At 48.2% G+C, this 24,798-nt stretch overlaps 1 protein-coding gene across 1 annotated transcript in view; it reads right to left on the minus strand.

Annotated features, from left to right (window-relative positions):
• Nucleotides 1–5,607: 5,607 nt before the first annotated feature.
• Nucleotides 5,608–24,798, minus strand: part of AMOT (angiomotin) — a 59,886-nt gene continuing 40,695 nt past the window's right edge. Inside the window, exons 8-13 of the mRNA XM_084293934.1 lie at nucleotides 17,006–17,155; nucleotides 14,979–15,169; nucleotides 12,680–12,802; nucleotides 11,814–12,046; nucleotides 10,731–10,955; nucleotides 5,608–9,661 (exon numbers count right to left, since the gene is read on the minus strand). Coding sequence (XP_084150060.1) covers nucleotides 9,561–9,661; nucleotides 10,731–10,955; nucleotides 11,814–12,046; nucleotides 12,680–12,802; nucleotides 14,979–15,169; nucleotides 17,006–17,155 — 1,023 coding nt within the window. The 3' untranslated portion in view covers nucleotides 5,608–9,560. The remainder of the gene's footprint in view (nucleotides 9,662–10,730; nucleotides 10,956–11,813; nucleotides 12,047–12,679; nucleotides 12,803–14,978; nucleotides 15,170–17,005; nucleotides 17,156–24,798) is intronic.

The following is a 24,798-nucleotide window of genomic DNA, read 5'->3' on the forward strand; positions in this document are numbered from 1 at the left end:
CTGGGGGGTGATGAGTGGATGCAGCTGCCGTGCAGAACAAGCCCCGGCCCCTGCTTAAGAAACCTGGCCCTGGGCTCACAGAAAAGTTGTCACCTGGCTGCTGGAGGGGGCGACTGGGGGCTCGTCCTCAGTGACCCTCTGTGGCACCCACCCTACAGGGGTGCTTGGGCAACACCAGGGCAAGCCTGCGTCCATCCTCCTCCATCGGTCCTGCCCCCTGTTCTCCGGGCTTGGTGTGCTTGCTGGGACAGCGTGCTTCATTAGGGCTGGAAGTTAATTGTGTTTGAGGCCTCCCTGCTTCCTGCTCTTCCCAAGGAGCACCGGCAGCTCCCGAGCAGCGCGCTCCCCTGGGCACCTCCTGCACCTTGCTCAGCCCAGTGTTTCTCAGCTACCAGCAAGGCTCTGATTGTTTGCAGAAGTATAAATGGATTTAAGAAGGGTCCCAGCAAGACTTTGAGGCCACGGCTGCCTTGTCGCACCCCCAGCCCCCGGGCATGCTTTGCTATCGATCCGTTTATCGCTGTGCTGAAAGCACCGTCCATCACCGTGCCACAGCCAGCCTGCAGCACCCAGCGGGCACCCGGAGTGCCCAAGGGTGACAGATGGGATGCACCCCTCATTCGGTGTCTTTATGAAGCGTGAAATACTCACCCTGTAAAGCACCGACAGGAAAGGCAGCAGCCGGGCCCTGCCTGCTCCCAGCTGGGGGTGGGAGCAGCTCTGCTGAGCTCCGGGTGGAGACGCCCGTGTGAAACCGAGCGGTGCCGCAGGGTTAACCCGGAGCTTTGGGAGAACCTCTCTGGGACAGACCTCGCTTTCCAAAAACCTGCGGGGAAGCAGAGGCTGCTTTTCAAGCCACCGAGGTTCCTCTGCACCCGTGCCCCAGGTGTGTGTGGACGAAGCTCAGTGCCCCGTGGTGGCTGCAGTGCTGGGGACCCGGAGGTGACAGGCAGGCGCAGAGGACAGGACGGGGCTGGCTTTGAGGTGAAGCCAGAGGCTCACCCGACTGCAGGACAAATAACCAGAGCAGAAAAACAGCAGCTGCACCTCAAGGAGTGTCCCCACGGAGCTGGCCCTCGGCTGTGCCACCCCGTGAGTGCCCCATGGTGGCACAGAGGCATTGTCACCTGGGGACAGGCTCTGGTAGCGATGCTCTGAATCAGCCAGCCCCCCGTTTGGGCAGGGTGGCCACTTTTTACATCACCTCGTGCCAGGCTGGAGCTTTTGCCTTCTAAACGAGGCTCTTCTGTGATGACCAGGAGGGGAACCAGGTGGCATTTTGTGCAGAGTGCCGGGGACGGGCCCCCTGCCCTGCTGTGCTCCTGGGGACGCCGCAGCTCCGGGGCCCCCGAGCTCTGTGCCAGTGGCTGCAGGAAAGGTGGCCAGAGGAGCTCCAGCTCTCCAGCGATGTTTGGGATCAGGCTTGAAACCCCCATAATTAAAAAAATACAGATGATTCCAGCCCTGCTCTGTGCCTCAAAGATAAACATTGCTTTCTTTCCCCAGTGGCCCCTGTGCAAAGAAAAAAAGAGGCAGGAGGCTGAGAGGAGCTCCGAGAGCTGCTGAAATGCTTTGTTTGGGGCTTATTTGCTCTGGGCGCCGGGGGACGGCTACGATGGCCTGCTCGAAACAAAGGCCAGCACCGCGCACACGTACGGGGAAAAAAGTGCCAGTGAAATCTTTAAGGTTACCCAAGAACAAAACCTTCCTGAAGTCTGTCCCCGGCCTCCCCGGGCACATGGCTTTGTTTCTCCCTTCCTTCACACAAACACACACCAAAAAAAAGGCAGAAAAAGGCAAATCGGCTGCAGCCGTCAGCAAGGGGCTGAAGCCGAGGCTCGTCCGCCCTGCCAAGGATCACCACGTGCAGCAGGAGCCCCCCGCAGGGCTGCAATTCCCCATTTCTGCACCTGCCGCTTCCCTCCCCGTCACTTCCACCGTCCTCAGAGCGCGGCCGCATCTCGGTCCCCGGCCGCCCTCGTGCCCCATGGACCCTGGGCACGGGGACAAGTGGACCTCAGGTCGTGGTCACCCCGATCCCTCCCCAAATGTTAACCCTCCACGGCTGGGTTATCCACGGTGCAGAATTGGAAGAAATAAGAGATCTGCCTCGAGAGAAGGGCTGGAAGACTTAATTAGCTGGCTGCTGGCACTCAGCAATTACTGCTGTACGGCACGGCCCAATTATGCTGCTATTAACTTCAGTTCTCGGGAAATTCGGTGATTAATAATACTAATAATTCTGCTGACCTCAAAGTAATTGCAGAACATTAAAGGAGAAAACTGTTTCTAATTAAGCAATTCCCAATCCTTCTGTTTTCTCCGGTTCTCTCAAAGCCCCCAGTGCCCCCTCAGCTGTCGCTGCCTTGGGGCCGGGGCTGGCAGCGGGGCAGGGCAGGCCCAGGGAACGGCTTTTTTCCCCCAAGAAGTGACATTCCTGGAGCCATTCAGTGTGTTTTTTGTTGTGTTTTTCATTTTTTAGAAGCCTGTGTGAGCCAGAACCATGCTTCTGACAGGCTCCGGCGTCCTGCTGAGCTGAAGGGAGGAAGGCATCCCGCGGGGAAAGCTCCGGGGAGGTTTGCAGTCCCGCAGGAGGCTGGAGGCCGCCCGGCCGCGGGTGTTTGGTGCAGGAGGGGAGCAGCGGCTGCTGCTTGCTCCTGGAGCCGGGCTCAGGGCAGGGAGGGCAAGGAAAGGGAGCGGTGATGAAACCCGCGGCTGGGGAGCTGCCCAGGGCCACGCGCGGAGCTTTGGCAAAGCTGGGAGCTGGGCAGCTCCTCTCCCCGAGCTGGGCACAGCTCTCGGTGCGCGGTGCTCACACAGACCCCAAACTTTCCGACCAAGGAAACAAAAAAGCTCACAGTGGCTGGGTCGGGTCCCTTGGGGGTTGCTGCCCTCTCTGCCCCATGGAGCAGCGGCTGGTGGGGCCGTGTCACAGCCCCGGGCACCCCGACGTGCAGCACCTTCCTGCCAACCTCCAAAAACGGGAATTTAACAAAAATCACTGCTAGCTCGCACGGTCTGAACGCGATGCCTTTCAACACGAGTGAAATGGAAGCGTTTCACCCCGACAGCCCGTGCTGGCTGCTCGCAGCGATGCCATGTGAGGGCTAGGGCAGAGCAAAAGAGCAGCCTGGGGGCGCCCTGCTAGCACTGAACCCCAAGGAGGACAGAAGCGGACAGCACCAAGCCCCTTTGCTCTGGGTGCTGCGGACGAGCCCCAGACCCCGCTCCGCACACGGGCGGCCGCGGCTCGCTCTGCCCTCAGCCCTCCAGCACCGCCCAAATCCCTGCCCCGGCCTCTTGGGCATCAGCACGAAGAGCAAGCAAAGCACCGCCCCAAAATACAAAATGAAGAGCTGAAATGCTGCAGACCAGAGGGCTTCTCGTTATTTTCTGGTTCTAAAATGCAGCCACAGAAAATAGGAGAGTAGGAAAAACACCGAAGTTGCAGAACTGCCCGCTTGTATGCTTTAAAAAATGAGCGGGGAGAAAAAAGTTCAGGTAGTACAGGAGGGCTCTCATGCACCAGCAGAGGTCTTGTGTTATTCCTGAGTTCTGCTTTCCTTCACAGGCATTTTAAAGCCATGGGAGGCAAAGAGGTGAGGGTGGTAAGGAGTGAGGGGTTGGAGCAATGGCTTTTTTTTCCTTTCAAAGGTTCTGCCAACCAACCAACCAACCTTTTAATCTTTTTTCACTGCAGCCTCCTGGGTCCGAGCCGTGCCAAGGGCCTGGTGTGCTCCCGGGGCGCTGCTCGGTGTCCCAGCTCTGCTCACAGCCGTCTGCAAATCGGTTTGTTAACTAAGGCAGCTACTAGCAAGCTTCTGTAGCTGTTTTTATTCTTTTTTTTTTTTTTTTTTTTTCCCCCGTCTTGTTGTTTCTGCTCTGGCATGCCAGAGAGATTTATAGAATCAACATCAAAAGCCCTGAAAGTGTAGGGGATGCCTGTGCTAAGCTGACCAGCAGCCTCCAGATTTGTCATGCTGGTATTTATTAAAGCACTGGCTACCAGGGGAGGTTACAACTACGTTAAGATCAATTCCAAAAGCCAGCAGTGAAAATTGCATCAAGGCCGACCAGTTCCAGTGAGCACGGTCCCTGCTCCTTCCCTCTGACAGCACAAAGAGAGAAAAAAAAATAAACTGGAGGCAAGGAAACACAGCAAGATGACATGAACAGACGGCGCGTTGGGCTGCTGAAGGCTGCGCTGTAGAAATCCTCACCTGACTTCAGGCTGCTGATGTGCACCGGGACATTGAGGCAGCCCCAAGGAGTCCAGCCATAAGAGATGACCAGCAGGGACCCCGCAGCTGGAAGCAGCAGCGAGCGGGTGCTGTTGGTCTCCTCATGACAAAAGGAAAGCAGCAGCCTCACCTGCAGCTGCAGGAGGGTCAGAGAACGATCCAACGGCGATGGGTGAGGGGAGAAACTGGGTAACAACTCCTCTGTCCTGCAGAACCTCCGATCAGGGGGTTGGAAGCTTAAAGACGGAGGCCAAACGGCAGCAAGGGTTAGATGAGATCAAGATTATTTTTGTGTTATGGTCAGTAAGGTTTTCATACTTGGAAAAATTATCACAAGACCAGCAGATCGGTGGAAAAAAAACAACCCAAAACACAGGATTTGTTCTTTAAAAACACACAAAATACTTTTATAGCTAGCTACAAACATAACGATAGACATTTACAAGGTATCTTAGTGCATATTTACACTTACTTTTTGTTTTCTTTCCTAGAATTAAAGCTGCCATAATCTTCAAAGACTTTAGGGCTGTTTCAACAGCTGAATTACAAAAGAGCTAATTCACAAATTACAAAATAAACTTAGTTTAAATAAGGAGGAGAAAATAATCCACAAGGTTCACTTTAATATAGATTTATATAGAAAAGGTCTTTCTCTTGATACATTTTCTAAGGTGGTGAGATGGCAAACTTTTAATATTTCAGCCTGTGCTTGGATGGTTTGGAGCACAGCGTGAAGCAGCTCACTCGTCTCTGGCACTTTGGACCACGAGCGTGCTGAAAGGGAAACTGGGTTCAAGCCCCGTGCCCCGCAAAGCTGTGACTGCAGCTGGCAGAGACCTGAACAAGGAGGCAGGAGTGCTGAGCTCACCTCTCTCGGGGACAGATCCTGCTCTGCAGGCAGCAGGAGCTGTGGGGCTGGCTCAGGGAGCCGAGAGGCAGCCGCTTGCTGGCTCCCTGCAGGGGCAGGGTGTGGAAGCTGCCCCGCTCCGCGCTGGGCTCCAGGTATTTCAGCATCCCCACTGCTGAGCCTGAGCAGAGACCACGCTGAATGACAGCGAGTGTTCAAATACCTCTGAATTTGGGGTAACACGGATTCTGCTTGAGTTTGCAGGGCAGGTGGGCTTCTTTCTCTTGGCTCTCAATAGTTTAGCGTGGCCCTAACAGTGTCGGACGCAGTGGTGCGAAACGGATGGGTCTGAATGCTCCTGAAAGCCTGAGAGACGATGCTGTTGGAAGTCAGACTCTAAAACAAACTTAGAATAAGATCTTTTTGAAAAGAAATGTATTTTCTTCATAAATACAGTACAATTACATTTTACAACGTCTTTTAACTTTCTAGACATGAAAACGCTAGCTTTTTTTTTTTAAAAGAAAGTTCCTATACAAATACATGGAAAGAGAACCCCCTGCCCACAGCCCCCGGCCCTGGCACGGAGCGGAGCCACCAGCCTCCGGGGAAGGCAGAGGAGCCCAAACACCCCCGGGGTGTCGCTGTCCTCGCTGCCCCGAGTTTACGTGGTCACTTTAGAGGTGGAAAAGCGCAGCTCCTGCAGCGGGATCACGGCTGGCTCACGGGATGTGGCCGTCACACACCTTAAGACGCCGCCGCGGGCTCGTGGAGCAGGAGGCATCCTTGGAAATGGTCCTGGCCGAAAGCCCTGCAAGTCCCCTCACTCAGGCAGCCAAAGAAACGAAGCAAAGCCAATGCCAGCTTTGTGCCTCACATTTTGTGGTTGCTACAAAAGGGAAAGGATTTAAGCTCCCTGACTGCACTTGCTTACCTTAGCCACCCTTGGCAGACTCCTGAGGAGCAACTCAGATCCCCAGGGGTGCTGAGACCAGAGAATTACAGCTCTGGACCCCAGAGGAGCTGCCAGGCAGGAGCTGTTCAGTTAATGACAACACCGGGTCGGATGGGAACAAAAACCTCCAGATCTCAGGCAGTGCTCTGAGCCTTCAAATCCCACAGGAACTGCCCACGGAAAGGGCTTGGGAGTTTGGCCAATCTGTACGCAGTGAAAGGAAAGAGGAGAAGTAACTACACTTGATTTTCTTGTTTTGCTCTACAAAGAAGAATATGTGGCCTTTTTTTAATTATTTTTAATAAAAGCTACAATTCTGCTTCTAATACCCGAGTTTAAGAAAAACTCTTAGTCTAAAATTTTGGTTTGCAAAGAAGGTCATTGCAATCAACCTGTTAAAAATCACCTTCTACTAGGAATAAGCTCTACAGAAGGAACTAGGTGTGCAGTTTGTCTCCTTAAAGCAGTTTGTTTAAAAACAAAATAAAAATCTGTACAGGGAGGCTGAAGACTATAGTACGCACCTTCCTCAAAGCAAGCAGCTCGTTTACATTCACATCAGGATGGCTCTGAGGAAGCTCGAGGGGAAGACTGCATTCCTGACAGTTCCTAGTTTATCAGCACAGGAAGATCACCTCAGACTTCCCTGTCAAAAATTTCAGGGGCTTTGCTTTTGGGAGAAATCAAAACTGTACAACAGGGCAAAGAACTTGACCTAAGGACTGTGAAAATGCATCACTGGCTCCCAAATTCACCTCTCCTGGCACAGAAACAGTAAGGCTACCGCGATCCTGACGGCTTGCTCCGTCAGAGACCACCTGGCTGCCACTTTCTGAGGAGGCAGCTGCTGTGCATCATCTGCATTACATTCACATAAGACTATTGTGTCCTTTTCTCTACAAAGAATACAAAAATAGATTGCAGCGGAGCCCAGTTTGAAAACAATGAGCTGCAAGGAGGATAAACAAATTGTTTTTACCTAGTCCAGCTAACAGCCAATACCGACTGGGGAAAATCAGTTTTCTGAAACAGATTTTATCTGTAAAAGATCAGAAATGTCCTAGGCACTTCAGAATTAAAGTGAATCAAGTGAGTTGGAATGGTTTGTCCAGAGCCCTACAGCTGCAAAACTTCTTTCCTACTGCTGAGAAGCACTTGTAAAGATGGAATATTTTTTTTTTCTGACTTAAGAAGTGCAGAAAAGTACTCAGACCTCTCTCCTCTCTCACACACCCCAGTGGCATTTGATCTCCCTTATGGTTCATTCTAAGCCCAAACCACAAAATCTAATACAGAACATGAAGCTGAAAGGGCAGAAGGATGGACGTAGTGACCTAATGAGAAAAGCTTCTTCTGCATTTCCAGCAACTGGGGAAGAGGAAGGGAAACCACTTAAAATCACCCCGAGTGGGCATAACTTCATGTAACAGGATGGAATTAAGTCAACAGAAATAAATGCAAGGGGTGAGAACAAAGAGGCTGGGAACAGTTTGTCTAGGAGAGGGTGGAGAACTAAATCAAATTCTTAGAATACCCTTAGGAAAGGTCTGCTGTACTCCAGAACATTGTCCCATATGGCAGAGACTGTCCAAGCCTTAAAGTGCAGCTCTGGAGTGGCTGACGCAGCGTGCTGAAGGCTGTGCAGCCTGTTGGAGAGGTCACTGGGCAAAGTCCGGCTATTTAGCCTTAGTCGCATCTTGCAGTAAGGTCAGGCTATTTAGGCTCAGTCCCCATCTCACAACATACACATTCTACCATCTCGAACTTCTGTGGGTCCAGGAATATCGGCTGGAGAGTACTAGCAAGCAGTAAATTTGCCAGGGATGCTGGGAACTGCTTGCCTTGCTTTTCTAAGCGATGACCACTAGAAGACGAGCAGGATCCAACTTGGAGCTGATCTTTAGGCACTGCTAAGGTGAGAGAAGGCACCTCCCTCCATCTCCCAGCCCTCCACTGCAAACTTCACATTATATTTGTTGATCTGGTAAGGCCATTTCAAGGGGACACCTTATCACCAGTGTCAACCAAGTAAGAATTGAGGACATTCACTAGCTGTTGGATGATTAACGGCTATTTTTTCTAATTTCTGGAGTGATCCGAAATTAAAGTCTGGCTACTCTAACGTTGCACGGAAAGCTGAGGCTAGCCAGGCTCCTGACACATGACTACGAGCTAATTAAACATTTAAGCATTCAAGTAAAAAAAGGTTTTTAACAGAAATTAACATTGAACTGTTTTAATAAAATGCGAAGACAGTAACAAAAAATACTCGAACATTTACTTCTACTGGTCTTAGTATCTCCTTACAGCACCTGCGACTGAAGCATTGCTGCATTTGTGGCAGTTTCCACGGATCTGAAAGAGAACCTGACAACTAGAACGCGTAACTTCCTTCCGTAATGCCTCGGGGGGGTTATTTAAGCTGCTCTCTCCAGTTAGATAAAGAAAAAAAATAATTTGAAAGGACAGAATTCACCATCTGAAACTTTACACAGAGCTCCTGTTTAAACCTCTACCTCCGAGGCTTCGCTATGTGAAAAAGCATCTACGATCTCCCAGAAGGCAGGACATACAAAGGCAGGCATGTGAAATACAGAGAAACCTGTATAGAGGAAGTTCTCCAGAGATGAAGTTGCTAACACTGAAAAGCAACAGCGCTCGCCGCTTGCACTGCTGTCAAGTGGGAGCAGTTCCACTAAAGCCCAAATTGCGATGGCAGAAATCTGACCTAACGAAGCAGGACCTAGCCTGCAGAACGTCCTTTTTAATTTACGTAAAACATGAATGCAATATATTAATTACTATCCACTGTATAAATTACTGAAAAAGTATAAAAGCATGGCAAATCTTTCGATGCAACTGAAAACATGAAATGTGACATTGATCACCGGAGTCTTGTCTGTTCCTTTTTTTAATAGAAATAACACGAATTGGGAAAAAAAAAAAAAACTACTGAAAATGCAAATCTTTCCAGCCTATGACTGTGAAATACCTGTTCTGAGTTCTCACTCTGACTGCAAAGAGAAATCTCCCTTGATCATACCTCATCTCAGCTTCTTCTGAACACCTGTGATCTGAAGCCACTACGTGGTGCTGACAACTAAGTCCCTGGCTCTGATCATTACGAGGCCTTCATGCCCATCGTACTGTGTTAAAAGTAGACAATTAGCCACCAGCTGTGAGAGCAGGTACTTCTGTTTAAGACTTTCAAAATACTGAAATGAAATACAAGATGCAGTGCGCCTAAGTTCTTGTTTTTTTTATCCAGACGTTACCAGATCCAGTAATTAAAAAATAAAGGGGGAAACTTTCAAAGAACAAGCATTATGGACTTTTTTTTTTTTATAATTTAGAACAAATTATAAATTAACCTGTTCATACTTTTGAGACATAATATACAAGAGCAAACAGCTGAGTTTTCTTTTATTACTCAGGTACTACAAATTTTTTCCCAATAAAAATGTCTTTTAAAAAAATTCTTGCTATTGTATCCCAGCTCAGATCCTGGCACAGCCTTTCAGATGAGGTATTCTACCATCTCTCCATCTGGGAGGTCCTGACCCATGGTCTGAACAGGGGCTTTTCTTTCAAGGGTGCTGGAGTGGAAGAGTGGCCCATCTATGCAACGAGGAAAAACAAGAGACAGACAATCACAGCTGTAATGTCAATCACAGGCAACAACCGTGAGCACAGGATTAGAAAAATGAGGTTAACATTTTAAAAGTCACCTTCTGTCAATGGCCAAAAAACAGTTAACAACTTATTATTTAATAGTATTTAAAAAAAAAAAAAAAAAAAAGCAATTCTGTATGTATGTAGCCAGACAAATGAAGATATTTTCTCAAATTCCCCCCGGGTATCTCCTGTTGATCCACAACAGCCTATAAAACTGGCACAACTACATTTAAACCAATGCAGTCAGTGTAGGCTTTCACCACAAAACCTGTTCCTGTCTCCCTCAATACCTATTAAATAGTATAGCATGGGCAAGATGCACAGCAGACCAGCCAAATTCACTCTTCCATAAAGAACAACACAACTGTAATGTGTCTGTAAGTCGAAGAGGCAAGGTTGTGTAATCTGCATCGATTTGGCAGAGCGGGCTGGAAAATGAGCAGCTCCTGCCAGCTCGGAGCTCTGTGGGAAGCAAATCCAGCCCCTGGGATAGCCACTGTCAGGTGGATCTGCTTACGGCAAGGCTGAAGTCGGTCCCACGGCTGGGACAGGGCATGAATGAGACAGTGTTATCATGGTAGCTACCTTCCCTTCTTCTCCGTCCTCCTCACCTAAGTCCCCTTTGCTTTGAATACCCACTGAAACACGACAGCCAGTTTCTATGGCCCATTTTCATAACCTGCTTCAGCCCCACGTGCTGCTCACAACTTATTTCAGAGCAGACTGACTCAGAGACTGTCCCAGGATTTGCACATACCTGCTCCAGTTCCGCAACCTTGCTCTACCTCCCTGCCCGGTGTGCCCATGCTTATCCTGCCACTCTTAAAGCTTTTTTCTTGTTCAATTTTGAGACTCCTCAGCCCAAAAACCTGTCTCTGAGAACCATCTGCCCTCCCCAAAAGTAAACCCAGTTTTCCTGAACAGATAAAGCTCAGGAGCCTGCCCCGTGGAGCAGAGCTGATGCTGAGTGAGTGGCAGGGGCCCCTCCGGGCGGGCAGCTGAGGTTCCTCACCTGTTTTGTCCGCGCTGTAGCCCAGGCTGGTACTGGGGAGCCGTCCTGGTGTGGGAGCTGCAGCAGGAGGAGCAGCTTTGCTTTGATCACTCCCCCGGTCAGTCTGGGTGCTGCAGTCTCTGCTGCCCGTTTTCGAGTGGGCTGACAGCAACGGGGTGGAAGGAAGGACAGGAGAGGGCGTGGAGGGGATGGATTCCGAGCGATATTCTGTTCCCAGCAGAACACCTTTGTGGAAAAAAGGAAGGAAATTCCACAGTCCCAGAAAACCAACTGGAATCCGTTCTGTCCCTCTCTGTAGCAGTTCCCCTAGGGTCTGGAAGGCACCCTGTGCTTCAGCAACCAGCTCTAATTCACCTTTCTTGAGCACCTTTCACCACTGGGTGCTGAAGTAGCTGAAGAAAAGCAGCATCGTGTTGCTGCATGCAAAGATACATAAGTCAGCACTAACACCAGGCTTCCCTGACTCTAAGCACTTGCCCAGCTACGGCTGGGTAAATCTGCACACCCTGAGATCAGCTGAAAGAGACCTCACTCACCTCTCAGGGCCATTTGGTCTCGTAGGGAAGACCTATGGGCCTAATTTCTTTCCAGGAAGAAAGACATAATCTAAGATTTGCTTTGATGTGACTCCTGTTCTCTAAACGATGATGCTGAGACATTCCAGACAGAAGTCATGTTGGCGCAGGCACAACACCAGAGGACAGCAATCCCGATTTCTATCTGTGCTGGCTGCTTGCTGAAGGAGGCTTTACAGCTTCAGACAGCCGTAACAACCCACCTGAAAGCACCTGCTTGGGAAACTCTGAAAACGAGATCCCAACTATCCCTAAGGTCAGGCACCAAACCGAGTGAGAATTAAGGCTGAAATATTTGAATGACAGAGCCTGAGATCAGAAGTCACCGTTTCCCCACGTGATTCAAACAAGAGTTGTGCCAAGTCTGTCCCACCTTGCTTGCAGTCAGTTTTGCTGCGTGCTAGGCCAGTCAATCCGGCTGTCAGACACCTTCGTCCTGCTGCTGCTCCTGCCTCCCCTCTAAGCAGTGACTCGCCTATCCGAAGGGCCACAGTTACTTAAAAATTACCTAGACTGCCTTTCCAGCTCTTGTCCTCCCTCTTCTCCTCCAGGATGGGAGTGCTGCTCAGCGTGGACGAATGGGACAGCAAGCCCGAGCCCGCGTTGGAGATGGACATGAGCGACTTGGCGGGCCTCATCGAGGAGAGCTGGTCGGTCTTCCCGGGCTCCTTGCGGGAGCGCTGCTGCAGCACCTTGATCATGGCGTCCTTCTCAATGATCTGAGCGTGCAGAGTCTTGATCCTTGTCAAGAAGAACAAATAACAACACTTTTGAAATCCTGTGTCCTCAGACTGAGACCTCAGCTCCCCGTGGCTATGACCTGAACTCCCCATGGCATTCAGAGAGGCACAGAGAGGACACCGGTGAGCTTATCACCCCGAGCACCGGCTGCTCACGGCCCCACCACAGCAGATGATGCGTCAGACTTCCTGTACGTACACGAGCAGAGCTTCCCTGAGATGCCCACCCGCCTCTGGGTGCTGGAAGCTGTTCCCATCAGGCATGGAAGAGGCTTTGAGGCAAGGCTGAGAGTTATGGGCTGGGCATGAGACCAACAGAAAAAAAAAAGTATTTATAGACCGGGGAGGTTTGCACTGCAAAAATGTTGGGGAAAGCAGGTCTGTGAAAGTGTTAACAGGTGGCTGGAGGTCTGATGAAAATGCCCTGACAAGAGAAGAGGAATAAGCTAGATACAAAAATCTAAGACGGCTTTTGGATTGCTGTGCAGTTACTTCCTTGGCCAAACGAGCATCTGGCATCCTACGTTGTTGCTACTGGTGAAAACCTAAGGATTTCTGGTTCTGAGGCATCTACCCAGATAATTCATTTAAAATCCCCATCCTAAAGACAGATGGGATTGAAACTACATTTTACCTTCCCTCCATGTCAAGACACCTCCTGTTGGCAAGCAGGATCTCTTCCTCCTCCTTCTGAATGCGAGCTTCCAACGAGGTGTCGTAGCTCGGGTTAGGTGAGTGGCTGATCACCGTCGTGTCCCTGGGAAGAAGCAGCAGAGCAGATGAAGGACCAGCTGAACATGCTCCTTTCCTCCTAGCAGCACAAAATGATTGCTCAAAAGTAACAAACAGGAGCATTCACTTCTTTTTTTGAGTTTAAGCTGTCTCAGTGTCTTCCAGAATTCCATCTCCCAGTCCTAACGCAGGAAGGATGACAAACACATGCAATAATTGTAGCAATGGTCAATCTACTGTCCATCCCAGGCCAGGCTGTGATCTAGCGGATTCACTGTGAATCCACTGTTTCAACTGAAAGAATGCTACCTGCACTTCACATGCAGTTTTTTCCCTTCTCCCTCCAAAATAGGGGATCTAAGTATGCACTGAAGGGAGATAGTCACGAAAATCTTTAAGCAATTCTAAGCACCTTGGTCCAAAATACTTGGAATGAACTGAAAACAGTTTTAGATGGACTCCACACAGTGCCTGATGTTAACGCTGTGATGGGTGTTCAGTCCATTAACCAAAACCTAACGAGTATTTCATCCTACTTGTTGCTGTATAGTCAGGACGAAGTCACTGTGCACTGCTTTATGTCACATGCACAGCATAAGAGCGTGTTACTGCCATAGCTATGCATTAATTTTTTTTAAAAAAAGTTCGTTACCAATAGCTCCAATTCATTGTGATAAGAAATTTGTCCCCTCAAACAGGAACAAGGCCTAAGAACTGTCTGGAAATGTGCATTTAACCCTACAAAAGTTCAGATCAGGAATGGCAAAGCACCAACGTGATGGGCACAAGAAACTCATCATCAAAGAAACCTAACCTGACCCAGGTACAGCCTGGGCTGTGCCTTCCTGCTACCTCAGCTTCCTAAGGGCTGCTGTTCTCCACTACCAAAGAAAAAGGAAAGCAAAGTTGTGCACAGCACAGGTGAGGTTACCACCGAAATGAACGAAATCCCTCACAGCCTGTTTTTGAGAAGGCTACGCTGCAGGTACCAACTGCACAGAAACTTGCAGAAGCCCTGGTGCTGGTGGAACAACCTCTTCTGAGGGCGCCAGAAGGAAATGGAAAACCAGGGGTTGGCTCTTTCCTGCCTGGAAAGCGTTCTTGTTCATTTACCAAACCCGACCAGGCCTAACACGGCCCCTCTCACTCCATGACAAACAATAGACCAGACTCCTGTTTATCAGCACGTGCTGAAAATATAACACAGCCTCTCGGGACAAGCAGTAGCGAGAGCCTTTAGAGAATCTCTGGGGAGGCAGAGAACAGTGCACAAGAAACATCAATACCCCAAAATAACAGCCAGCTTTTGGAGCAAGATAAGATAAGCCTTTAAATGCTAACACAGCAGATCTGTGACTTCCCCCTGTAATTCGAGTATGATCTGATGTGCTAGGAAGCCAGCTGCGATAACATCCCAATTTGAATCTGGTTCCTGAAACAATCTAACATAAAATCTGCTGTCAAGAAGCAGAAACCAGTGATCAATGAAATTACATGTAAGCACTACCTGGCATTAAAGAATTGCACTCCAATAACAGCTCTTGCTTGCCAACTAGCCGAAGCACTTGGGCCTGTTTGCAACCGTATTTATTATGTGCTTCTGGAGAGCCGTCTTGGAATGTGACCTTGTTACCAAATTTCAGACACCCTTTCCCTCCCACCCCCACAAGCACTGCTCTCTACACACAGCAGAAGGTTTTGAGCAGAATTTCCTTGTAGACGTTTCTGGTTAGTAACCATGTTGAGGACAGTACCACAAAGTAATTTGCAAAAACATTCTGGAGAACAAGCAAGCCATTCAGGGTGAGCGATGTGATTCACCAAGCTTACCCCATCCCACATGACTTCAGCAAGGACTGACTCCTGTTTAGAAAACAAGCAACAAAAAGCAACAGCAACCCTCCTCATACATCTATTTTGGAAGCAACAGCTTCGAGGAACAGCTCAGAACAATTCTAGTCTGGAAATGGTTCTTGCATGTGGGGGAATCTTCCCCTGGCAGAAAGTTTTTATTTGTTGGCAATCGTGCAGCTCCCAGGAAAAAGCTGCCAAGCTCCACTTGCACGCAGAAGTTTGTGAAGCCGTTCAGACCACAAGGAAAGGTATCATGGGAAGGTGGTATGACAACATTCCTCGGTGGGAAATTCAACATTCAACTGGAAAAAGAAAATTATCCCTGTGCTATGAATAGTCTCATTTACCTCTGAGCAGCCACGGTCGCAGCTGCATCCAAAGCGAACTGCCTCATCACGCTCTCCTCCAGGTATTTCTGCTCCCACTTGGTCATGTCGGCTTCCAGAGCAAGAATCCTTTCTTCCTTCTCACGCAGGAGCTCCATAAGCGCCGTGGCGTTGTACTCCGACACGTTGGCAGCCTGAGATGTACCCTGACGCTGGTTCCCAAAAACAAAACAAAAAGAAGTCGCAGGATGCACCTGTAAGGCTCAGGGTTGCTTTGTTTGCTTTGGGCTGAAAGACAGAGGCTGGGCAGGAGCAGCGCTGGCTTGGTACAAGAGCCCCCCAGAGGGAAACGCAGCAGCCTGAGCTGTGCTGGGCACACTGGGTGATGGTCACGGTCTCCTTTAGAGCTTAACCTGAAAGCCTGCAGGCACATTTTCAGCCTCGCTCTGTCCAAACCTGGCAAAGCCAGGCTTCTGTTTTCCAAACGGTGAGGCTCAGAAGTCATAACATGCCAAGAAGCACTCCTCAGAAAGACAGCTGTACTCATGCTAGAGTGCTTCCTCGTGCCACTCCACAGCTGGTGGGCACTAACAGGCAAATATCTGCGATGGAAAACGCTCCTTACAGCTTTTTTCCATGTGCAAAGCCCCAAGTGAGTGCCAGAGAGCTGGATCACGCTACTCAGGTCTGATGCCTACAGCTCATCCATACTGCCTGAAGTAACTCAAACTTATTTCCAGGACTGCTCCAACAAAGCACAAGAATTATAACAGCTTTAAAAAGAAATCCAAAATATTAGGATATATAATGTATTAGGATATATAGTATATATTAGGATATATTGGGATTCGATTACTAAATCACTCCGATCAGTGTACACCTGTGGATTAAGTAGCCAGGAGTTAAAAATAATTTAGTTCTAAAGCAAGACTTGAAGACAGACTGCTCCTCTTCTCTCAAATCAAGAAAGAGCGGAGATTTGCTGTGCTAAAATTTCAAAGTGCAAACTTCACAGTTTTATATGGAAGTCTCATCTGCGATTGGCATGATACTTGACTTAAAAATAAAAAAGTTACTTTAAAAGAAAAGAAAGAAATTGGGCAGGCAAACTGTTTCATGTCCAGCTCAGAATTCTGAAACCATGACAAGAAATTATTTTTTTGCTTTGTATCAGGTTCGCAGTTAAAAGCTGTGGGGTTCAGGGCAAGTAATCTTGCACGGTAACGTGGAAGAAAGCTTATCAAATTACTGTAACTCCAATCAAACCAATACAAAATACAATTAATATTTAAATATCCGTTCCTACACAGATATGGCAGTCGAGGACTAAACATAGCCTGTGACTGAATGTGATTTAGCACCCAGGCATAAACTGTCAGGTTTGTAAATTTTTCTGGAAAGAGGATGCAGGCCTGCATTCGATGCTTGTTGAAATGCATCACACTGTAACACCACCTAAAACCTCACATCATAACACCCTGCACAATCTACTTCTCACTCATTCATTCCACTGAAAAAGACTCCAATTCCAATTCCAATATGCTCCACGGGAAGCTTCTGCCTGTTTCCATCAGTTACCTTTACGGAACTGGTTTTGTGATTTTGGTAGGCTTTTTTTTTTCAATACAGAAGTTTTTTGAAGGGCCTCTTTTTCAGACCAGCTGTTAATGAATTTTACAAAAATTTCAACTGTGAGCAATATTTTTAAAATAATACAGAAGTAAATATAACCAGGTTACTCAAAGATAGAACACCATGTAGCTAAATGTCTATGTCTGAATATTGTCAGGGGATGGATCCCTTATTGCTACCTTATCTACGTTTTCTGGTTAGAATGGAATAATTAAATCAAGTAAAAACCAACAGAAAGGCCAGCGTGATGATAACTACCAGAAGAAAAATTTGCTCATTTTACGTGGCCAGCAGGAAAGCAGCTAACAAAAGAAAAATGTGCTCATTTTGCATGATGGAGAAAAACCACTGCCCTTCTCTCGTGCGTGGTGTAGTGCACAATCCTAACAGGAGCGGGGCAAGGCAGGGAAGGATACCTGCTGCATCCGCAGAGATTCCAGCTCTCGCTCCAGCCGCGTCCGCAGCCTGTGCTCCAGCTGCTCCCGCTTCTCACATGCTGCCTGCAGCTGAACCAGGGCCTGCTGCATCTTCTCCACCTTCTCAACGTAGACCTGCTTCTTCTTGAGCTGAAACAAAAGGGAAAATGTAACTGAAGTTAGGTAAGGAGAACAAGGGAGTCAACTTCTGGCCTCGTACGCATTGCAGAACGCTGCAACGGCAGCCAGGAGGAAAGCATCCAGTTGGAGCCGTCAGGGGGCTTCAGACTCCAGCCTGGGCTCCAGACACTCTGCGGGTTACAGCTCTTCCCCATCTCCACTGTCCTGCTAGGTTTGTTTGTTCTTGCTGTCCTCAGCATCCCTGTGGTAGTGACAGGGAAACCGAGGCAGGTATTTGTTGCAAATGTACCAAGTTGGGTTGGTACCAGAGGGCATTTATGTGACTTGGTGCCTGTTATCGAGGTAACTGTAGCAAAGACAAGGATTAGATCCAGCCCACCAGCTAAGAACAGGTGTTTTTTTTCAGTGCAATATTGAAAGCTTCTGGCAGGATCCCATTCCAGTCCCACTGCAAAAACAGGCTCAAGGTGTACACTAGACACAGCCTGGAGCTCTCCTCCCAGTAACCATCTTAGCACACTTCAGGCAGAATAAAACCAAACTAAAATACGAAATTAAAAAGGTCAGAATAAATAAAGCACGAGCCTATTCTAACCCACAGAGCGCTGCACTCACAGACGTGACTGTCCGTAACAATCACAGCAACGCCAGGACACTGCATTTTTAGCTGTGGTTGTTGTAAACTCTGAAATACAACATCGTAGGAAGGAGGCAACTTTTCCCAAGTCAGAGCCAAAGCCTAGAGAAGCACCACAATGCAAAACACAGGCTCCCTTATGCGAGTTCAAAGAGCTACTCTGGAGCTTCATGGAAGAAAAGTCCATTGAGGGGTATCGAGGACAAAAGATGCTGTTTGGGCTCAGGAAGTCCTTCTCGGAAGCGGAAAGGGGTCTGGGAAAGTACCGCTGTGTGGTGGTCCTGTTCAACCAGTGCTCCTGGGAATCTGCTCGTAGTTACGGGGCAGCCAGGAGAGCAGGCCTGCGGGACTTGGATCTGAGTGAATCGAGCCATCCCTACAGCACGCCGTCCTTCCCAAAAGGTCCCGCCACGTGATGCTTCAAACGTCTCCCTTTTCATATTCCTGTTCCTTGAGGCAACCCAGAGACTGCAAAGTGAGCACCAGAGAGAAGTCTCCAAACGCTATTAATGCCAGACGTGGCATCCCTTTCTTCTCTTCATAAAGTCAGCAGGCACCTAACCTCACAGCGTGAATGTCGCTGCCCTAGAGGATTTTCCCCAAACAAGTATTTTATAATAAAAGTTACAGTAACGAGTGAGTAATCCAGCCAAAGGCCTTCCCACCAGTGCATGTAGAGCAGAAAGGTATTTTAATGCTTTGATTGCTCAAGATTTCCAACTGGTTTGGAATGGGAGGGACAAGAACATTTTAAAACAACTTAATATTCAGCTGCTACTCTGCAGGGAAAAAAAAAAGTTGTAATTAATAGATCTTTTTATTCCGGGTCATCATGCTCAATAGCACCGATTTAAGCTTTGTCAGACTCCAAAAAAATGCATTTAATGCAGAAATCCTCCTGAAAATCAGATCTCTCCCCCTCTTCTGGGTGCAGAATTGAGGGAGGAAGGCCAGACCTTTGGTTTCTCATTACCTGCTGCAAAGCACTGAAATCTCTGAAAAGTTTTCTAAGGCAGGTAACGCTCTTCTTCCAAAAGGCAGCCGACAACAAGGTTTTATTGGTTTCATAATTAATAAATCTGAGAACGTGTATGTGTGGATTAACTTTCTGGCCTGCACTCAAAGAATACCAAGTGCCCAGCCGAAAGAGAATTAGGACAGAGAAATTCCGCTGAAACGTTCACTTTGAAAGCGCTCCCATCAGCCCAACCTGCAGGTGAAGCGTTGCAACACGAGCTGTTGCCCAACGTCACAGCACTGCCTGCACATGCCTAACGCATGCACCAGGCCTAAAGCACAGGCACGGCTTGCTCAGTGGCTTTTCACACGGAGTTTTGTTTTTCCTCCCCACAAAGCACACTTCATTTTCCTGCATCAGTAAAAAAATAACTGTGTTTAAAAACTTAGGGTTTAAACAGAATTAATTCAGAAATCCTTCAAATCATCTTTAATTTTGCAGTACCCAGATGTTCAGCGAGCTTTAAAGGCATGTATGTGCTCCAGACAACTCAGCTTTCCTAAGGTGTCGTGCCATAATTATCCTTTACATAGGAAATTGTTTTATTTCATGCACTTGCTGCACTGACTCAGTCCACTGCTTCTTCTGGCAGTGCCATTCATCGCCAGCTCTGCCACAGTGAGGACTTGTGAGGAACAGTTCACCTTCTGTGAACCAGGATTCTCGGCAGAAGAGGTACTAGCGAAGGCTGATTTTATTATTATTACATTTATAGGTAGTATTTCTGACTTGTTCTGACCTCTGGATGTAAAGAGGCCCAGAAATAATTCTCCCAAGCACAGAGGGACTTCATTACCATAAACGGAGAGTATGATGAAGTTTTCCTAAGACAGGAATTGGAAGCAGTTTCCTGAGTGTTGCCAGTGTGCTGCAGCCCTCAGTGAGATGGGAGGAAGGAAAAAAGGCAGCATGCTGAGGCTCGTTCTTGGTTGGCTGCCACGGATCCCCCACCCTCTCTCGCCCAGCAAAGAACCAAACCTGGCTGCTCCGTGCCAAGGGCCGCAGCAACATCTACCACGGGGGAGATGGCATCAGAGGATGCTGGAACTCCTTCCTCTGCGAGAGGCCTCGCAGGGAACACGTGCTCCAGATAAGGGCTCATTCCTGAAGCTTTATGAGGATGCAGTCACGCCCTCCATCTGTGGGCTTACAGAAATGTGACAAGATGGGAATTTTCCTTCGGATGGTGCTGCATGGCACTAGGCTCATGCTCACGTAATGCAACGTTTTGGCCTTGAAGGGTGCTCTGAAAACACAGAGCCTTCGACTTACATTCCTATCTGTGTTATAACACCTCTGGAAGCCCATATGATCTCAGCCAGCCGCGGTGCACATCTGGAAGCCCAGCGGAGCACTGCAGCATGGCTACATTCCTCCTCGGCATTCCCGGCACATGGCACAGCTTCAGTGAACACACACAACTTCTCCAGGTCATCCCTGACTGCATCGGGAAATGTCCTAGCCAGGTACCAGAGGTCAGGCTTCATCAGCAAGATTTTCTAATTCAAGCAGTTAAAACGAGCTCTCGTTTTCATTTGTCATTCTCCCGTTCACATTCCCCATGATGTTTACAAGATCTCTGCAAAAGAACTGAGCACAACAGGCAAGGCGAGGACAGGCTCTGTAGAAATCTAGCACACAAAAGCCTGAAGTGCTGCAGGTAATACCCCTAAAAAGATTCCCTGGCCTCCTGAGCAAGAATTTCAGTCTTCCTTTCCACTTTCCCATGTCAGGATTGCTTTCTGCAGTTGAGAGCCAGCTGAGCCAAGCAGATGCACTTGGGATTCAGAGGCTTCCCTGCTCCGAGCGCAGCTGACCCAGAGAGCAAGCTGTTTCCAAGTTAGCCAGGAAGATTTATGCTCTGATAATGCCTGCACACCCATAGCCCCCAACTGCAGGGCTTCCAGCAATGCAGAACGACTAACCGCCCTTAACAGACAAGAACAAAATGATTAAACAAAGGCACGCACGAAACCTAGAAAACTGAAACTTTTCTTCAGTGAAAGGATTCTGGTAAGATGCCCTGAGGCACTGTAATGCCTGGCAGCCGCTAACCTGAAGGTTCCTCTGCTCCAGAGAGCTTTGCATGGTCTCAAAGCAATGGCCAAGCACAAAGTGTTCCTATCAGGACAGGGACACTTCGTTATTACCCTACCTGCCCAGCAGAAGAGGGATTCATATTCTAGAAACCAAAGAAATGGTGTCGCTTCGTTTGATTTAGGTTTCTCAGCCACATCTTTGACAAACCGTGCAACTTTTGCCAGGGATCTCAGTCCCTGCAGGCTGAAGGCTCAGAAGGCACGGAGGTTTCATGCGCATGGTGCAGGGAGCAGGGGCAGGCAGAGATGAGGAGCCTCCCGTGTGAAGTTGCTAGATGCATGGAGACAAGAGGCTGCAATACCCTCAGGACCAGAGCTACCTCTGCAGGAGAAGCGTGGTCCTGGCATAGCAGGTGAGGGGGAAGGCAGGCTCTTCTTTTGTGGAGATTCATCGCTTCCAGATGGGTTACTCAGCACAGAGTTTTTCTGGGGAAGAAGAGAGGACTTCCTGCCTCGCTAGCAATGATTCAGAAACCCTCCCAGGCATTCTGACAAACCCCACGATTACCCTCTTCATCTTGGACAGCTCCTATTTCAGCAAATTGGTAACACTCGTCAGCATCTGCCTGTCTCCCACCCACTATTTCTGATGGCTTCAAAGTCCTTTGTTTAATATATTCAGGGTGTTTTCATTACATTCTGGGCTTCTCCTAAAGCTGAAGCCATTCATATGCAGCTGAAAATGTGCTTCCCCACAAGAATGTGCCTGCTACGGCAGAAATGCAGTAAAGAAAGAGGGCAGCAAGCACGTTTAAACCACCTCTGCCTCTTGCAGCGGGGATGTATTGCTCTAGGATGCCTTTGAACCCTCAGTTTGTTTGAATTCAGGCCCAAGAAGGCGCCACTGGCTTCAGCAAGAATGCATGCTGAAGCAATTTGGTAACACTATCCTCCTGCAGAGCAGTGCTTGCTGCATGGGAATGCCATAACGTCGCCTCGCCGTTCGTTTGCCTTCCAATAAGTGAAAACTCTCAAAGCCAGCCCTGGAAAAGCACTAACAGGCAGAGCACGAGGTAGAGACAAAGCAATAAAAAGCCAGTTCTGCACCATTACACGAACACAGGTCATTAACAGAGGCGAGGGGGGGAGTTTTGTCTCCTGTCCACCCTGCCCATCCACGAACAGCTCTGTCCTGAAAGGAGCAGTTATGTAGCTCAGAGCCTAAGCACACAAGAGGGAAAGCTGCTGGAGACTAGGAATATCTTTTTATAGACCCAGAAGTGATTGGAAAAAAACAGACAAGCCTTCAAGCGCACAAACTCTCCTTTGGGTCTCTTCCCTACAAGCCAGAGCTCTGTTCTGAAATCATCTCGGATACAGTATGTGAAGTACAATAGAAGTCATTTGGAAACGCATGTTTCTACATTTCCCCCCAGACAGAACCCCCAGTGTTATCAGAAATAGCACACAATTTCTCCCCACAATAGCTGAGTGGGAAATGAATATAATATCCTAGCTCTGGTATCTGGTTTGTGTTGAACTCTGATGGCTGGAAGATCTTATAGCCCCCAAATACAAGCTGCTTCTAGAGGAGATATTTCACTCAAGCTCCTTCCCTTCCCCCAGCCCCTAATTCACACCCACCACAGGCTGTCAGGCTTTGCTTTCTATTGCAAGGTGTGCACACGAGGATGGCACAGTAGATAATTATATCTGCTTAATGGTAGTCACTATTTTTCAAAGCTGTCTCCTTCAGGCCCTTGTTAAAACGGTGGCTTTGTAAAGCAGCGAAGCAAAGGAGTACAAGTTAAACCACAACCAAAAAAAATTACTAATTTTTTTTTTTTTTGAACTGTGGTCTTACACGGTACAAATTAACCAGAGCAAGCAGGAATGACCAACTTCATTAAAGCTTCTGAAAAACCCTGTTTACAAAGAGCTTAAAAGCAGCAGCACTTGTAGCCTTTCCACCTCGTAGTTGTGGTTGGGCCAACGGCTTGGCGCAGAGCCCCCTGGTGCAGTATCACGAGCCTCGTAAGGACTCACGGAGGGCAGCCCTTACCTGGCCAGACCTTGCTGTGTCCCCCTGCACTTCTGCCTGTGAGCAAAGTGAAGTTTAACCACCTGTCCTGCTTGCTCTCGAGGTGTTTGCTAACAGATGAGGTGGCTGCCTGCAGCTGGGACCCCCGTGGCACTCCGTGCTTCAGCATCAGGGACCCCGGATGCTCCCGCTGCAAATACTGGCACTGCCCATTTCTGGGATACGCGGGTTTAAGCCAACGTGCATTTCACCTCAAAGGTACACAATTTATCTCACAATTATTGCATGTAATGAAAATAATCTGAAGTTTTGATTTAAAAAAAAATCATATACTTCACTAGAAATGATTTTAATAAGCTGCTGACTTAAGCATTCCTGTGCAACATCTATTAAAGGGAAGGATGGAAATAGAGACGTGAAAACAGGGGTTAATTACTGGGTATCTTTATGGCCGGTAGAGAAGTAGTAAAGTTTAAATATTACACGTAGAACATGCACATACTCTGCAAGCCTGTCTGCGAGCATATTTAAGTGTGTTTTAAATACCCACCGTCACTCACTCTTTTTAGCACTTTGCAGAAATAAACTCCACACTATCTAATTTTAACGGCAACTCGTTCGAAACCCAAGGAGTCATTTCACCACTTCTGACAGAGACGGGAAAGTATTCTGAATACCTGCTTTTGCTTCCAAAAGCAAAGGCACCTAAGATCATTCCTTTCTCTATCACATTCAGCATGCCTTTATCTCTTCCTTCCCTCCAACTTGGATGCTAAAATCCAGTCTGTATAAAACTCCCCAAGCTCCAGAGGAGGAGACAAGTACCTGCATTTTACAGATGGGTGGTTTTGCCCAAACTGGCAATTCAGGCCAAGGATTTTAAAAAGAATGTGTACGTTCCAGTTCCAATGCAACATGTAAATCCAGCCATGGTGGTGACATATGGCTTACAGGTCTCATTATAACAGAAATAAAATATTCTTTTTATAAAGGATCTGGTGAATACAAGGCAGGGTAGCTCCGCTCAATAGGAAGTCAAAGCGGAAAGGGAAAAAAAAAAAGCTGAAAACTCACATTACAGGATGCAACAACTGAAATATGCACACCCCCCTCAGGCCTTGAGCCAGAGCGGCTGCCAAACCTTAACGTAAGAAACTCCACCCTCTTCTGCAGGACTAGTTTGGAAATTCCTGACAATTACAGGGACTAGCAACCCAGATGAGGCTGGCAGGAATAAAAGAAGTAATTGACAAATTGTTCCTATATCTTGGTCACTGAATGTCAGAAGCTCAGGCTGACATTTAGATTCGCTTCTGAACGGCGCCCTGAGCACCAAGCAGCTCGCCTGGCTGTCTTTCGGAAAGCTACCAAACAGCTCGGGGATTTCTGAAGTTCCCACAACTTAATGCTAATGAGGCAACAGATGCTTCATAATCCTAAGCATTTCATTAAAAAGTGATTTGGGAAACATGCAGAAGTGACTCTTCGCCCCTTCTTTTTTTTTTTTTTTCCTTGTTCCCCCTCACCTCTAGGAAAAAGCAGAGTTAATTCCTGCTCCCTCACTGAGACGCTTCCATATTTATCTACAACAGGAAGGGTGGCACTTCCTGCACGCCCTGGGATTCGAGCAAAGGTTGGATGCAAATGACCAGAAACCTTCGTGCAATCTAGAGCAGGGCATTTCGCTCTCTATCGGCACAGGCGTGTTTGGGTCATGCAAATCTGGCCACATTTACTTACCCATTTTCCTATTCTACCTAAGCAGAAATACTTTGCAACAGCACTGAAAACAATTCTCCTAGTAAAATGAGAGGTCTTTTGAAAAGAAAACATACAATTATGATCGCCTCTGAAGGCTTCAACTTTGCACAGAAGCCTGACCTAGCCAAGTGCTGTGCGTGCTGGCCCCGGCTGACC

This window comes from Netta rufina (assembly GCF_964035555.1).
Source record: "Netta rufina genome assembly, chromosome: 12".
In the NCBI taxonomy this organism is placed as follows: Eukaryota; Metazoa; Chordata; class Aves; order Anseriformes; family Anatidae; genus Netta; species Netta rufina.